This window comes from Staurois parvus, unplaced genomic scaffold (genome assembly GCF_062004578.1).
Source record: "Staurois parvus isolate SC_StPar_1 unplaced genomic scaffold, SC_StPar_1.0 ptg001284l, whole genome shotgun sequence".
NCBI classification, from domain to species: domain Eukaryota; kingdom Metazoa; phylum Chordata; class Amphibia; order Anura; family Ranidae; genus Staurois; species Staurois parvus.
In genome coordinates this window covers 1,785,836-1,803,597 of record NW_028319080.1, presented here as the reverse complement: position 1 = coordinate 1,803,597, position 17,762 = coordinate 1,785,836, and the positions used below count along the sequence as shown (strand labels likewise).

The following is a 17,762-nucleotide window of genomic DNA, read 5'->3' as shown; positions in this document are numbered from 1 at the left end:
GTGCTATATAAATACATGTATTAAAAGGACAAGATATAAAGGGGCCTAAGCTGATTGCGGACCCTTGAGAGAAAACGTTGAGCTGAGCATGATCTTGGTCTGGTCATGCTATACATTAACAGTATATTCAATGTGATGCACCCATGACATGCGTTGCTCTCATGGAGCATCTTCCTGTTCATTGTACAGAGATCCACTATGGCCAATGGATATCGAAATGTGAGCTGAGAGATGATAACAGCACTTCAGGGACTACATATATTAGATACGATGGGAGAGAATTCATCTACCTGGACAAACAGAAGGAGAACTGGGTAGCCGCGATGCATGAGGCGGAGCTCACCGCTAAGGAATGGAACAGTCCTAAGAAAAAATGGGGGCATTTACAGAGCAGATATCTGGACTACGACTGTATATATTGGTTGAAAGAGTTCCTTGAGCGTGGGAGAGAAGATCTGGAGAAAAGAGGTAATTGCACTATATATTGTATACTGTATATATTTGCAAAAAAAGGAAAGGTGCATGTCCTTGTGCACGACCAACAGGCTCTAGTCTGTCGCATGCAAATAACCATTCGTATCACTGCACTTCTTTTTTCTCGCCCAAAGCAGAAGATATTCTATATTCAGTGCCTAGGTTTGTACAACAGTTGCAAGTTTCCCAGCACGTCATCTACTGCACCTGATGAAGAGTTGGGAAGCTTGAAACTGTTGCTGTTTTGTACAAACCTCTGCACTAAAAATAAAATATCTTCTACTTTGTTGAGATTTACCAACTGTAAGGAGGACAGAAAAGTACAAAGAAATATAACCAATATTAAAGCTGAATTCAAGGAATTAAGACACTTTGTAAAAAGTGAAGGCACACCAAGAGTTAAGTCCAAGCAGCTGCATGACACCTCCTGGGCTTATCTCTATTATTTACCGTATTTGCCAGCGTATAAGACGACTGGGCGTATAAGACGACCCCCTACTTTTCCTGCTAAAATGTAGTGTTTGGGCTATACTCGCCGTATAAGACTACCCCTCTTCCAATGCAAACCAGTGGGAGGAATAGTGCCCCATCATCGGTGTCAGTGGGAGGAATAGTGCCCCATCATCGGTGTCAGTGGGAGGAATAGTGCCCCATCATTGGTGTCAGTGGGAGGAATAGTGCCCCATCATTGGTGTCAGTGGGAGGAATAGTGCCCCATCATTGGTGTCAGTGGGAGGAATAGTGCCCCATCATTGGTGTCAGTGGGAGGAATAGTGCCCCATCATTGGCGTTAGTGGCAGGAATAGTGCCCCATCATTAGTATCAGTGGGGGGAATAGGTGCCCCATCATTGGTATCAGTGGCAGGAATAGTGCCCCATCATTAGTATCAATGGGGGGAATAGGTGCCCCATCATTGGTATCAGTGGGAGGAATAGTGCCCCATCATTGGTGTCAGTGGGAGGAATAGTGCTCCATCATTGGTATCAGTGACACCAATGATGGGGCACTATTCCTCCCACTGACACCAATTACACTTGCTGACCCTGTTCTAGTATGGTGCTGCATCAGCCAGCATATGTGGTTGCAGCAGCACCTCTACACTGAACACTTACCTGCTGCTCCTGCACTCGATTTTCGTGGGGCCGCTCGGCTCCGCCCCCTCACCAGTGATTGGCCGCCTGTGTGCCTTTCCTGAGCTACAGTTCTGGCGGCCAATCACCGGTGAGGAGGCGGAGCCGAGCAGCCGCGCGAACATCCATTGGCCGAACTGAAGGAGCCGCCACTCTTCCTGGACCGGATCGTCGTGGGACCGGAGCCAGGTAAGAAACAGCCCCTGCCCACCCCTGTACTTAGTGTCCCTTCCGTTGGAAGGGGGGGGGGCAGCGGCGGCACCGCGCCGCCCCCTAAAAAGTGTCAGCATGCCGTATACCGGCGTATAAGACGACCCCCAACTTTTGAGAAGATTTTCAAGGGGTAAAAAGTCGTCTTATACGCCGGAAAATACGGTACATTAAACAGGTTTATTGATCTGCCAAGAGACACTCTGGGGGTTTGAGAGGAGACAAACACACAGAGCAGTTATGCCCCCCTCCCCTCTGCTACCCATTCACAGAAGCCTTTGTATTTTGTGAATGTGTTCACATAACACCAAGGCTTATGTAATTGGGCAGGATGAGGGATAGGGCGGGCACAGCAGCTGCAGCAGCTCTCCTGTTCAAGATGCAGAGCTTAGAAAGATTAGCATCCCTTTGAGGACTGGAAACCTGTACCAGACCCTGTACCAGAGTTCTCTGGTAGTCCAGGTGGCTGTGAGCAATGCTAGTTTACTTGAATAGCTATACTGATAAATCTGTCCTGATAATGTCCACCAATGTGACTGGGGATTAGGTGAGTGCTGCATGCTCTTATGCTCTTTGGAGGCCCACACACTGATTCTGAGAAAGGAAGGCCTGTACCTGGTCATAGCTAGTTTGCCCAGTCACAGTTGCTCCATCAGGAATAATCCCACTGAGCACAGGAAGACTGGAGAAGGTGGGAAAAGCTGCAGTTTATATCCCCTAGGCACATCTAGAAGTCCAGGGGATGATAAGAGCAAAGGGGATTGTAGGAGTTCCAGGACTGAAGGTACTGGAGTTAAAGGGCTCTGCCCCCATTGCTAGGCAAGGCAGGTAAAGGGGCGCTCTGCTACACACACTTTGTATAAAAGTGTTTAAATATTTGGAGTGATTTATAGAATGCTGTCAGCAGTATGACACATGGCACTACTGTTACCTTCCTCAACCCTTATAGTATGGAGGATGCCTTGAAATGCTCAGGAACCCCCTACTAATTATTATTATATCCACAACTCACAGTACGATAGAGTGATGACTACAGGGAAGAATAATCTTTTACATTTGTGGTCATTGGTAATACCCCCATAGATAGATAAAAAAATTGTTGGTCTCAGTGGATACTTTTCTAAAGGGCAGGCATTGCCTATTGTTCAAGGATCCCCTGGTAAACTCTGGAGGAACCCAGAGGTTCCATGGAACCCTGATTTAAAAAAGACTGCACTACAGGGAACACTCTGGGGGGGATAATATAAATTGTCTAACACAAACTTTGGCTTAAAGTAGTTGTAAAACGTAATATTTTTTACCTTAAAAGAGAAGTAGGGCTTTTTCCTCATTTATACTAACCTAGTTGGATGCAGCATCTGTCCCCCACCTGCTCTAAGTGTGAGAACTCAGCGATTACATGACCACTGATTGCTGAGTTCTCACAGCCGCTCTGAGCAGAGCGTGGTGACTGCCAGTCACCAGCTCTCTGCTCTCCCCCCCCCCCCCCAGTGCTCACTGGAGCACTGGCCTGTAGAGGGGGAGGGAGCGGCTAGCTCAGAATCTCAGCACTTCGCTGAGAGGCTGAGCCAGGTGCTGCTCCAGACTCTGGGGTGACTACCAACTTTAAACTCAGGATCTTTCCCCAGTCTGGACCTGCTGAGTGACGTCAGCCAACAGCAAACTTCAGTCTACTTTCAGTTGAAAATGGGTCACAAGAGTACAGAACGAACTGCACTCCTGTGATCCACAGGAGAAGTACAGCCAAAAGAACTTTGGGTGTACTCCTTTTTTTAATGCATTCTCTGCATTAGGGTTAAAAAACCTTTTAGGTGCAGCTTCCCCCTATTCCCCCAAATACCTACCTGTATCCGATCTCGGTTCAGCGATGAACCCGAGAGCAATGGTGCTGCTCTCTCTCTCCCTCCTCACTGGACTCAGTGAGAGCAGCAGGAGCCATTGGCTCCATTGCTGTCAATCAAATCCAGTGACAAAGCAGCTGAGGACAGGGCCAAGACTCAATGTGTGTGTCAATAATTGCTCGCAGTGTGGCTAGGGATTGAGCCTGCACGAGTAGCCCCTTGCAAGCAGCTTGTTGGGGGGGGGGGGGTTAGTCAACAGCAGGAGGAGCCAGGAGTGTCACCGGGGGACCCCAAAAGAGGAGAACCAGGGCTGCTCTATGCAAAACCATCGCACAAAGCAGGTAAGTATAGCATGTTTGTCATTAAAAATGCAATTCCTTTAACCTCCCTGGTGGTATTCCTGAGTGTAGCTCGGGGTAAAGTTTCAGTACCACAAGCGGTAACCCTGAGCTACACTCGGGCTTACCCTGCAACGTTGCTCCAAGATCCCTTCTGAACTTACCTTGTCCTGCTCTCCCGTGATGTCCCTCCTGCAGCGTCCCCTGCCATCTCCTCCGGCCGATGCCGGCATCCGTCTTCCGGGTTCCATTCCCTGCGACGTCGGGACGTACGGGGGATGGAACTGGCGGGAAATTTAAAAATGTCAAAAAGTGACATTCACTAAATACACTAAAATCACATAGTATAACATTACTGTATCAAACCATTTCACATACATTTTGTCCCGAGTGCTTTCTCCTGTGCCCTGCCGGCATTTTTACTGTTCTTTTTGCCTGGAAACTGAGAAACGTCCATGGCAGGGGCGGACTAACAACTCATGGGGCCCCTGGGCAATAGGGGATCATGGGGCCCCTGTGTCCTTGCCCAAACTCAAAAAAGCCTATGAAAAAGGTACCAGGGGCATCTCATGGTGCCCCCTACTGACCCCGGGCCCTTGGGCAGTGCCTGAGTTTCCAAATGGTCAGTCCGCCCCTGGTCCATGGCATCCAAAAAGCGTCCCTTCAGGTAAAAGGGGTTTTAGACCGGCTAGAGAACAACGATAGTAAATCAGAACCACTTGCAGAATTGAGTGATAATGATTTGTGGGGAAATTCATCATCGGACACTGAAAACGAGTTTATGACTTTGCTCAGTGATGTGCGAACTTGGCGCTATATTTCAAATTTTAGTGATTTTAGTTTGATTATATTATTGAATTAAATTTATTATTATTATATTATTATTTTTTATGATTATTTATTAAATTATAATTTATGATTTCGTGTTTCACATTTTAACATACCCGGGATGTTTACTAGACTCTTGTTCGGACAGATTTCAGTGAGTCATTCCTAAGAATTACAGGCCTACAATAAAAAACAACATATTTCCATGCAAAAAAATGTACCGCTTTGAGCGCAGAAATACTGGCATAATCAGACCGCTAGGGAGGCTACTTTTGTCTCAACTGGAGCAATTGCCTAAGGCATCCAATGCAATGAGCAACTGCACCAGTTAAGGCAGAACTTGTCTCAGGTACATTTTATTAATTCCCCTTTGTGTCCAGCTACTGATCCTCCTGCCACATATTTTGTTTTTTTTATTAATGAATAGGGCTTCACTTATTTTGTAAAGCATGTCAATGTCCTGAAAAGACTAAGGGAAACAGTTATCATTTAAAAACAAAATGTATCCAACTATATTGTATCACCTCTCTGAAGACCCTGAATATTATACATTTTGCTATATTTAATTATCAACACTCAACAGACAGCTCAGAGCATTGATGGCCATGGGACATTCAATGAGCTGCTATATGAGATATAAACAATAGAAGACTGGTGATCAATATATGTGAAAGATGTACAATTTCTATAAACTGACACTACATGATTTGGAACTGAAATGATCTGTCAAGTCTCTAAAGTGACCAGTTGGGGCCCATTTATAATTGTGCATTGAGGCAATGCACACAAACACACATGCTAACATGTTAATATGCATTTCTGTTACTCATGGCATCACACGAGCTGCATGTGTGGTACCATTCATTGTGACTGGCACCCCAACACAGTGGAGCACAATGCACTACAGTACATCACAATAAATGGGCCTTTAATCAGAAGGTAAAAAAACCTCTATAATTGTATGAGAAAAATATTATTTAATCCAACGGAGCAACTATCAAATTTGATCAAATTAAAAAGCTTCTCATATGTGTCCCTCTTATAGATATTTCCACCAGCAATTTAATTTCTTTTGCTTATATATCACCCACAGTGCGTCCAGAGGTGAAGGTGTGGGATCGTCTTCAGTCAGATGGGCTGACAAGACTATACTGCCTGGTGTACGGGTTTCACCCCCGAGCTGTGGATGTGAAGTGGATGAGGAATGGGGAGGACCATGTTCCTTCAGATGAAATGACTCCAATTCTCCCCCATCTTGATGGCACCTATCAGATAAAAGTCAGTGTGGAAGTGCCAACCAAGGAGGGAGACACTTACTCCTGTCATGTGGACCACAGCAGCCTGGAGGATGTTCTCATTGTGAAATGGGGTGAGTGAAACAGAGAACACTAAAAGAGCCACAATTATTTCAACAGTGTTTTCATACACTCTGTCCTACCAATAAGACCATAGCTCATTGAGTTCAACAAACTGAATTGAGTTTATCTCAGTGTAAGCGGAGCCCATGTGCTCTCATAAATGGCCATCTACACCTGTCATTAAAGTGACTCTTTTTCTAAAATATAAAACAAAATTGTCACTGCAAAGAACTTAAATTCACTGGCTGAAGAATCCTCAGAAACCGACATGTCTCGGATTGTTGAGTTCTCGATTAATAAGGATTTTTATTAATGTATCTATTAACATACAGATTGTAACAATGGTTATAATATTCCCACCCATTTATGGGGAAACCTCAACCTGCCTGAAAGTTTGTAAATTTGGTACTTTTGAAAATTAAAAAGGCTTTTGGAGCCACACATATGCAGCATATTCCTCATAACAATAATATGAATTCCTTCCAACAACTGAATGCTGTCCTACTACCAGTTAGCCGACTAAACTGACAGAAGCAGTATTTCATTCAAATATTGAATTTACTATTGTATTGTGAATAGTTCTGTAAAACTGCAATACAATCACATAAACTGAGGTTCCAACATGTCTCTTACAAATGCATAAACAACACATTTCTTTGCAGACCGCACACCTTCAAATTCACATCGAATAGAAAACAGTGCAATCTAGATATATCATAACTTTAACAAACAAAAATTTAACAGACTTGCACGCATATGTGCATTAAAGGGAAAAAGGAGGTGAGCTTCACTGGTGTGTTCCTCTGGAAGCTGAAATGGTACAGAAGTAATTTGTGGGTAAACTTAACACCTTCACGCAGGATCGTCCCGGCGTGAAGAGGCGTTCCTGCGCCGGGAGGTGGGCGGGATGGGGTGTGGCTTAGTGTCATGTGGCCGTCATGACGTCACGGCCGGTCACATGATCAGGAAAGGTCCCGATTGAAAGAGCGGACCGGGACCTTTCCGTGAGTACCTCACTTGTGTGCTGGGAGCACGCAGGGCGCGCGCTCTCAGCACATATGTTTTTTGCTACATGAACGCAAATGTGCGGCCGCTCGGCGTCTAGGCCCAGACGCCGGGAGGCCGCACATTTGCGTGAAGCCGGCTTGAAGGGGTTAAGGGCTCATGTACACGGGACGTTTGGAAAATTCTTCTGAATGATGGAAACTGACTGCTGGAAAACGTAGGTTAAAAAACATCAGTTTAGCCGCGTTTGCATACCGTGTTTATGTGCCTTTCATTTTGAAGCATTTTTAAAAGATAACCTCAGGAGAACTTCCCAAATGCCCAACAATTTACTATTTCAGACATTTTGAGAGGATTAGAGAGAGCAGAAGCAGAGAGAGCAGTATGTGTTGAGATGACCTGTCTTTTCTGGTTGTATTCACTATGGATCCCATCATGAGCGCATTCTACCATCTTTTCCTTCAAGCAAAACCTGGAACTGACTGCACTGGTGTGCTAGGTCTATATGAATACATGGAAAAAGGTTTGCATGCATTTCTGATGATGAAAAAAGGCTCTGAATAGCATCTGGACATGGAACAGTTAAAAAACTCTTTATATACAAACGCTTATAAAGACGGTTAACCACGTTTACAAGTGTTTGAGTTTGAAACGCTGGTAAAGTCTACTCCTGAACGCAAGTTTGGTGCGTTCAAAATAACGACTGTAAACTCAACTGCCTGTAAACGACTATGTGTACATGGACACATAGGAAAACATTAGGGACAGTTCAGGGGCTGCTGAAAAAAATGCTGAACAGCTCCTGAACCTCAGTTTAGCAGCTGCAGTGTACATGGAGTCTTAATTAACAAATGGGAGGCACTTCCTGTTCTTGTTTGAAAGGAATAAAAAAAAGGGTGCAATTGCAGTGAACAACCAATAGATGGCTCTTTATTCAACACAATCATCTGATAGTACAAACTGCAAGAGGTTTTTAGGTTCCATACACATGGACTTAAAAAAACTCTGCTCCTAGAGGAGTTTAGTGTTTTGCCTGTAGAAGCAACTAATGTAATCCTATGTGTCCGTGCACATTAGGCAGTCTGGAGGCATTTTTTAAATAGGCAGAAAACCCCTTCTGTTTTGCATTTTCGAGAGTGTTTTTCTGGCAGAAAAAAACACTACATGCTCCTAAAGGTAAAATTAGCATTTCTTTCTGCCAGGAGCACTGGCGTTTTTTGTAAGCCAGTATGCATGAAGCCTTAATGTTTGGGGGGCACTATTTTTTCAATACCTTCAACTCAGATGTTCCAACCAGATGCAACAGAGGACTAATCCTCTCAATTCTCATGTGGCACACAGAGACACACAACAGAAAGACTGAGTTAGCCTGGGTTCACACTTGTGCAGTGCTCTACCGCACCGCATTCCTGTGCAAATCACATGCAAATTCTGTGCGGTGCGATTTGAGCCATGCATTTTGTATGGCTCAAATCGCACCGCATTTGCACCAAAAAGGTGCAGGACCCTTTTTTTGTTCTGCACTAGAATTGGATCGCATGGGTATTCACACCCATGCGATCCGACTCTGTACATCGCACCGCGTTTTGTGGACCGATTTCGGGGTGTTGTTAGCTTAACACGCACACCTGCATCGGTTCGCATGAATGGAGTTGTGTTGCGGTATTCACACAGAAAACGCTGCAAATTCCGCACCACATCAGTGTGAACCCAGGCTCAATGTTTCACCATTTTAACTGGTTGCCAGTGTGAATTCTATATTGTCAGCACCTTTTAAGTGATACAGGTGAGTTTAATTACAATTACAGGAGCATCACAAACTTGGAATGCAAAATAATGAACCTACAACCACTTTAATTAGATCAGTGCTGATTCAGAAAATATATAATATTCTGGGGGTTTTCTGTAATTTTATTGCCAAAATTTCAGATTTACAATATCTGCAAGAAATGGAAAAGTTGCTTTACAATATGGTTCTCAACCACCAGGCTGTGGCTGAATACAGTTCACAGCCTCCCTCCTCCTGGGCCACCAGCCAGCTGCAGATCCTCTAGACCCCCACAATGCCTCCCAGCTTCCATAGTGCCATCCAGCCTGCCATAGTGGTCCGCCATGCCCCTCAACCCTCCACATTCCCCTTTGCCCCTGAGAGCTATGAGCTCCCTGAGTGCCCACCAGCCTTCTGCAAAGCCTTCAGCTCACCAGAGTTCCCCCAACCTCCAGCAGTGTCCCATAGTGCCCCCAGTCCCTCATTAGTCTACCACAGTATCCCAACCACCTGGAGAGACCCATAACCCCCCTATAGGGACTGCATCCCCCACAGTTGACCCAGCTCCTTCCCAAATCCTCATCTCTCCACAGTAACTCCCAGCTCCATCCACAACGTTTCCGCATTTCAATGCGTAGTGTTGTTTAATTGTCCTAGTACAGTATAAACCTTTTTTAAAGCTAGGTTCACATCTATGCAGATTACATTTGATGCATTTTCCGGGTGCGTTTATGCGTTTTTTTCACACTCTTTTTTTATGCTTTTTTTTGCATTTTTTTAATGCATTTTGCGTTTTGTGCTTTGTGTGAATTTATCTGATTGTAAGGAGCAGGAGGCCATTGGCATCCTTAGCAAGTGGTAAACAACATAGTTGTTAAAGAGCAGGTGGCCACCGCATCCCAAATAGTCCTCAGCTGTCAGCGGGGTTCCCTGCTGACAGCTGTATATAAACAAACCTATTGCCGGCAATGAAAAAAATAAAGAAATCAGGAAAACAAAAAAAAGTGGGCTGCCCCCACCCCCCCCCCCTTTCCAATCCATACCAGGCCTTTCGTGTCTAGTATGGATTTTAAGGGGAACCCTACACCCATTTTTTTTTTTAATGGCATGGGGTCCCTCCCCACACCATACCAGTGTGAACCTAGGGTTAATGTTGGAACATGGAAGGTTTTGAAAGAATTTACTAGGACCTGGTCTCAATAAGGTTGGGAGTCTTTCAAATCTGTCTAGAGTTCAGCTTTAATAAATGTCATTGTGTGAGGCTCCATGCACATGGGGCGGTTTAGTAACGCTGGTAACGTGAGTTTTTCAGTGTTTTTTAGCGTTTTTGCATTAGCGTTTAGCAATGTTTTGCCGTGTTTAGCTGCGTTTTTCCGTTTTTTGGGTCAAAAAAGTCCAAAAACGCCGGTTTGTGGCGTTCTAACGCATTTTACCATGTTTTGCCACGTTTTTCAGCGTTAGAGCGTTTTTACAGCTAAAAACTCTAGAAACCCACTAGTTCTGGGGTTTTTTTCCAGCCAAAAAACACCCCTGCCAAAAAACGTTGATTACAGTCTATGTGTGCATGGACGCATAGGATAACTCATAGGATGTTGGGGAGCTGTAGAAAAAAAACGTCAAAAGCCAAAAACAGCCGCTGTAAAAATGTCCCGTGTGCATGAGGACTTAACCAGAACACTTCTGAGTACCTTGTGGTCTAGACTTCAAGTATAAACACTATTTGATGTTTTCCCTTTTGTTTCTCTCTCAGAACGCTACCAAATTCATGGTGCTGTGATTCCTGGTGTTGTGATTCCTGTTGTTGTCATCGTTCTTGCTTTTTGTATTTGGGTAGCGATCTATTTTTGTAAAGTAAAAGTAAGTGTCATATGTTCATGATTTCATTTTCTGGAATAGTATTGTCTAATAAGAAACTAATGATCTATACAAAAACTACCTTGATTAACTTTTTATATTGTGTCATCTACAAACAGACGTCATCACATTTTTGATTAACCACTTCCTGTCCGGACACTTTCACCCCCTTCCTGACCAGGGCAATTTTCAGCTTTCAGCGCTATCACACTTTGAATGACAATTGCGCGGTCATGCAATACTGTACCCATATAAATTTTTTACCATTTTTTTGAGACAGATAAAGCTTTATTTTGGTGGTATTTATTTTATTTTTATTTTTTTTGCTACGTAAATGAAAATGTCCAAAAATTTTGAAAAAAATAGTTTTTTTTTATAAAATTTTGCAAATAAATAATATTTAATCATAAATCTTGGCCAAAATTTATTCCGTTATTTTTTTAGTAAAAAAAAAATCCAAATTAGTTTATAACCAAAAATTATAATTTTTAAACATTTTTTTTACATTTTTATTTTATTTTTTTATATTATTATTTTTTATTTATTTTTTTTTTTTTTACATACTGTCACCCTAACAGTACAGTGTCACCATGTAACAGCAATTTTTTTACACTGATTGCTTTTACACCCATATAGGATGTTAAAGCAATCATTTCTCTTTCTCTCTGTCTGCATTGTTGCAGTCATTGAGAAGTACTGAGTGAGCTGTAATTGGTCACACCTTGTCACATGGTACAAGGCTGTTGTGAATAGCCTTGTATCATATGACCTCTGTAATCATTCACAGATTTCACACGTAGTAAGCAATGATGTCACAAGTGACATCTTGCTTACTATGCATGTGATCACTGATTGGCCAATCAGTGATCACATGATCGGGACCTCGTACAGAGGTCCGGTCCGACGATTGGTGTTTCAATGTGTGGCACAGCTGGCACCGGATCGCGGTGCTGTGCGCTCCCAGGGAGCGCGGACGGCAAGAGGTTAATATAAGGACTGTAGCTGCACTGCCTAAGGCCTCTTTCACATGGGGGCAGAATCCCCTTGGATCAGGAGGGCATCTGTCCTCTTATCCCCTGCTGAGCAGAGCAGAGAGGGCAGATGACAGGTCCGTGTCCACTCAGTATATGTATAGCAGACACTGACAGAGCCAGCTCTGCTCCATGGTTGGTTGGGTGTACATGGACTTGCACTCCAATCCGATCCACCTAGATGCATCAAGTTTCATTCAATCCTCTGACAGTAATCAGGCAAATAATGTCTTGTCTTTTTTTTTTAATTTCTGTTAACAGCTTTCCTTCCATTTTCGAGTAGGGGGCGCACGCGTGTCCTACCTGCACTGCCATTAGCAGCCGTGGCTGTCAATCATCAGGGCCAGCGATTACTCGGTGGTGCCCGGTGATTGCCTAGCATTTCCGACGAGAGGGGAGAGAACTGTTTGTAAACAAAACAGCTCTCTCCCCTGTCAGCTCCTGCACACTGCTTTAGCATAGCAGAGCCATACAAAGCAGTGTGCTTACAGTGAAGCAAAAACACAGCCCTACAGTAAAACACACACAGCACACAGTTAACCCTTTGATCACCCCACATGTTAACCCCTTCCTGCCCAGTGCCACTGTCAGTGCTTTTTATTAGTACTGATCACTGTATTGGTGTCACTGGGGATGTCAGTGACAGCAAGTTAGTTCCCCCCCAGTGTCAAAATGCCCACCGCAGTCCCACTATAAGTCACTGATTGCCGCCATTACTAATAAAAAAAAAAATGTTTTAAATCCCAGTATACTGTGTATATATATATATACAGCGTTCACGTAAACCAATCGATTTACGTGTATTGGGATTTTTTTTTTTTAGCAAAGACATTTCGCAGAATACATTTTGGCCTAAATTTATGATGAAATTTGATTTTTTAAAATTTTTTTATTGGACATGTTTAATAGCAAAAAGTCAAAAATATTGCTTTTCTCAAAATTGTTGTTTTTTTTGTGTATAGCGCAAAAAATAAAAAACTGACAGGCGATCAAAATACCACCAAAATAAAGCTCTATTTGTGGGAAAAAAGGACGTAAATTTAATTTGGGTGCAGCGTTGCATGACCGCACAATTGTCAGTCAAAGTAATGCAGCACCGTAACTCAAAAAATGGCCTGGTCAGGAAAATCCTCAGGAGGGCTAGTGGATAAAGAACTGGGATGGGGATTTGGAAAAGCTTTGGGATGCCCAGAACTAAACAACTTGGATGAGGACACTATCTGACATTCACCGAAGTAAAGCAGAGTTCTCTTTACAAAAATGGCTCAGCACAGCGGGGGCTTCCACTGTGGGCACAGCCCTGGCAGCAGGTCTCGAACACTCTCTCTAACAGGGGTGTACAGGGAACAGTCAAGGCATACTCACTGTGATCCAATGAATCTGAAGGCCTTCTTCCAGCTTCAGCTGACACAAAAGTATTCCAGGAAGATCCAATTTGTATGTCGCCCCAGTATTTCTGTGACTTTGGGGTGATCCTTCACCTACTTGGTGAGCTAGAATCATCCAGGACTTCTTAAAGCTACTTCTAAGCCTTGGAATATTTACCAGCCCTTCCATGATGGGCCAATCTCCAGCAGGTGAAAGACCCTGCTACTCTCTTCTCCAGTCCCAAAATATCTCTCTCGGCCCCTTGCTGATCACTTTCCTGACCAGGGATTGGCTGAGGCTGTGTCAGGCTCTACCCTCTCCACCCACTATGTTTCAGAGATTTCTGGAAAGACAGGGGGAACCAGGCAAGCCTGCAGCTGCAGTACTAACTGGGAGGGTGCTACACCCACCGGTCCATAGAGATACATAGACCATCCTATCATCAGGTCCACCTGAAAAATTGACAGGCAGACGTGATTGGATCAGGAAAGGGTTGGAAAGGGTTGAGGAAGGGGTTGGAAAGGGTTGGTCGGCACTCAGGATGACATCCAAAAAATAGTATTCCTTTATTGAAAAGGCATATACAATGCTGTAAAACAGCCTATGTGTTTCGGACATTAGTCCATAGTCATGACTAAGGACAGTCTGAAACGCGTAGGCTGTTTTTACAACATTGTACGTGTCCTTTCAATAAAGAAATTATTACTGTTCGGATGTCATCCTGAGTGCCGACCAACCCTTTCCTGATCCTGGTATATTGGAGGTGTAGGAAGCTTTGAGGTCTGAGCACCGGGCCGAGCTGTTATATGGGGAGGTTGTATCGCCTATACACCTGTTCTCCCGAGACCTGATTGGATCTCCCAGTGTGAAATGGGCCTAACAAAAGCTTTGTGTTCAGGGCCATTTGTAATGGAACACTGACTGTTTTAGAAACATTCTATTAGATAAAACCCCTATAATGGTCACAGGTAGAATGTGCTGGAAGTTTGAGGCTCCATTCACACTGCACTGAACGTTTTTCAGGCATTTTTGAGAAGATTTGCAAATATTATAGGCGTTTTTTTCAGGCGTTTTTCATTTAGGTGTTTTTGCTGTGGCAAATAGAAATAGCGCCTAAAAAAACAAAACAAAAAAAAAACTAACTTGAAAAAACGCTTGAAAAAACACTCATTCTCCCTGTTCAGGCATTTTCTATTCAAGTCTATGGGTCAAAATGCTCAGATCTGCCGGAAAAGTAGCGCAAGTACTTTTTTGAGCGACGGGACAGAACGCTCAAGTGTAAACAGGAGTTATTGGAAATAATAGGATTTTACTTGTTGAGCATTTCTGAGCATCGAGCTGAAAAACGCTAAAGTGTGAATGGGGTCTGAATATTTTCAAAAAAGTTTGTGAAGATTTTTGTATTTAGTTTTTTCTGCCTCTAATTCCCTCTTTTATTTGTTTCAGAGAAATGGTGAAGGAGAACCAGCAGTAAATGGCAAAGGAGAACCAGCAGTACATGGCGAAGGAGAACCAGCAGTACATGGCGAAGGAGAACCAGCAGTACATGGCGAAGGAGAACCAGCAGTACATGGCGAAGGAGATCCAGTAAGTATTTCATTTTGAGCAGCCATGGCAAATTTAATGCAGCATGCTAAATATCATTAATGCTGGTATTTCTTTTTGCTTCCCATTATAAATTATACTTTAAAGTATTAATTCATATAAATAAGAAGTGGGAAGTAGAAATTAATAGACGTGTGGTTTGTTTTGTTCCGAACTGAAATTCAGATTACTTTTTCATTATTCAGAGATTCAGATGTACCCAAATTTCTGAATTACAGTAGTAACAAATTTAAAAGAATCTGACATATTAAAACTAAATTTTGTCAGAAATTCAAATTGAATTTGAATCTGATTTTAAAAACAAAATCGAATTCAAAAACAAATTTGAAGTATAAACATATTGTTAAATATTGCTGATTTCCTTCAAAGACTGTGTGTATTAGTGTTAAAATATGGCCATCTTCTGAAGTTCCAATTTCAAAAGAATAGAATAGAATAAAACAGGATAGAACAGAAGATAAAAGAATAGAAAATAAAAGAATAGAATAGAAAAAAAGCAATAGAAGATAAAGGAATAGAAAATAAAAGAACAGAATAGAAAAAAGCAATATAATAGAAAAAAGACTAGATTTGAATAGAATAGAAAAATTATAGCTGTCTTCTGACATTTGAATTTCGAATAGAATAGAATAAAACAATAGAACGGGTAGAATAGAATAAAATAAATAGAAAATAAAAGAATAGAATAGACAACAATAGAACAGAATGGAAAATAACAGAGTAAAACAGAATAAAATAATAGAAAATAAAATAAAGCTCCTAGATTGTAAGCTCCAAGGAGCAGGGCCTTGGAACCCCTCGTGTATTGTATTGTTACTGTACTGTCTCTTGTGCTGTCTCCCATTATAATGTACAGCGCTGAGCAAACCGTTGGTGCTATATAAATATTGTATAATAATAATAATAAAAAAGGAATAGAAAATAATTGATTAAAAAAAGAACAGAATAGAAAATAAAAGAAAATAATAAAATAGAATAGAAAATAATAGAATAAAAATAGAATAGAAAATAATAGAATAAAAATAGAATAGAAAATAATAGAATAAAAATAGAATAGATTAGAACAGAATAAAATAGAAAGAATATAGCCGTCTTCCAAAATTCAAATTTTAATAGAATCGAATCAAATAGAATAGAAGGGGTAAAACAAAACAGAATAGAATAGAACAAAACATAATAGAAAATAAAGGAATAGAATATACAAGAATAAAATAGAATAGAACAGAGTAGAAAATAATAGAATCAAGAGAAACAAAACCAGCGCTCAAACTTCATGCTGAATGGGGAAAGATCGGGAAATCTTGGTACTGATAAAGGAAATTATGCCAAGCCTTTCAAATCATGACTCCACATCTTTATAGGTCTATTTTATTCATCATCTGGGCGGACCTTGGCGGGTTCTGCCCATGTTGTATGTCATGGAGGGGGTGTAGTTTTGTTCTCTCAATTCTTTTATTGCCTTATATATGCAAGAGTAGCAGGTCTAATATTTTAGCTCTGAAGAAGGGAGTGCGTCTCCCGAAACGCGTTGGATAACCACATCAAGGGTTTCCCGTCATTCGAGACTATTACCACTGGCTCTTTGTCCTGTTTCAATCTCCTTTGGTTTGTGAGCATGCACTTTCATGCATCTTAATAATTAATTTTTTACCACGGTAATGCACGAAGAGAGTGCGCCCTTTCTTTGCTTTCCTTTAGAAAATAATAGAGTATAACAGAACAGAATAGAACATAAAAAGTCTGAAACGCGTAGGCTGTTTGTACAGTGTTGTACATGTCTTTTCAATAAAGGAATACTATATTTTGGGTGTCATCCTGAGTGCTGACCATCCCTCTACTTATCCTGGTATATTGGAGGTGTCAGCATCCTGGAGAACTGCGCACTGGGCGGAGCTGTTACATGGGGTGGTTGTAGCGCCTATATACCTGTTTTCCCGAGACCTGATTGGATCGCCGGTGTGTAAGGGGCCTAACAAAAGCTTTGTGTTCAGCGCCATTTATAACGGAACACTCACTGTTAAAACCCCTATAATAATCACAGGCAGAATGTTCTGTAAATTTGAATCTTTTCAAAAAAATTTGTGAAGATTGTTGTATTTTTTTTCTGTCTCTAATTTCCTCTTTTATTTGTTTCAGGGAAATGGCGAAGGAGAACCAGTAGTACGTATTTCATTTTGAGCTCTGTCTTTGTGTCACTGTAGCATGAGATGTTTGTTGATTGTGTGATTTTCTTGCTGCATTGTTTATAGTATATGTACTCTATAGCCAAAAGGTTTTTTGTTTTGAGTAGAGTAGGAAAGAGTTAAAAACCTCATGTAATTGCCCTCTGCTGTCTGTGTGCCATTGGAGAGAATTCCCTTCACTTCCTGTCCTGCAGCAGGAAGCCAAAGGGAATCTCTACAGAGTGAGGGGAACTGTCCTTTTACACATTTTTCAAGGAAAAACAGGTAAGAGCCTCTAAGGCCACTTTCACGCAGTGCCCAGGGTGCGGTGAAAACAGCCACCCGCACCTACTGTACACAGAACAATTGTGGTCTTAGCGATCACCCCTCCTCCCCTTTACACAGGACTGTTCAATAATGATGGGTTTTCTTTTTGCTTCCCCTGGTAAATCATACTTCAATGTATTTATTAACCACTTGCCCTCCAGAGGACTTACCCCCCTCCCTGGCCCAGGCCATTTTTTGCCATACGGCACTGCGTTACTTTAACTGACATTTGTGCGGTCATGCAACGCTGCACCCAAATAAAATTTGTGTCCTTTTTTCCCCACAAATAGAGCTTTCTTTCAAAGGTATTTGATCACCTGTGAGTTTTTTTATTTTTTGAGCTATAAACAAAAAAAGACCGACAATTTTAACAAAAAAAAACATTTTTTATTTTTTAGTAAAAAACATATTGAATAGAAAAATTTAAAAAATAAAATTTCTTCATAAATTTAGGCCGAAATT

The 17,762-nt window shown here is 42.0% G+C and overlaps 1 protein-coding gene across 2 annotated transcripts in view; it reads left to right on the top strand.

The window, feature by feature from the left end:
• Positions 1-17,762, top strand: part of LOC149437615 (class I histocompatibility antigen, F10 alpha chain-like) — a 45,641-nt gene that overhangs the window by 18,550 nt on the left and 9,329 nt on the right. Inside the window, exons 3-7 of one of the 2 annotated variants that reach the window (XM_089660865.1) lie at positions 190-468; positions 5,916-6,191; positions 10,704-10,810; positions 14,653-14,793; positions 16,948-16,971. In XM_089660865.1, the coding sequence (XP_089516991.1) occupies positions 190-468; positions 5,916-6,191; positions 10,704-10,810; positions 14,653-14,793; positions 16,948-16,971 (827 nt within the window). Of the gene's footprint in view, positions 1-189; positions 469-5,915; positions 6,200-10,703; positions 10,811-14,652; positions 14,794-16,947; positions 16,972-17,762 lie in introns of those variants that run through there. The other variant, XM_089660867.1, reaches the window with a different exon arrangement.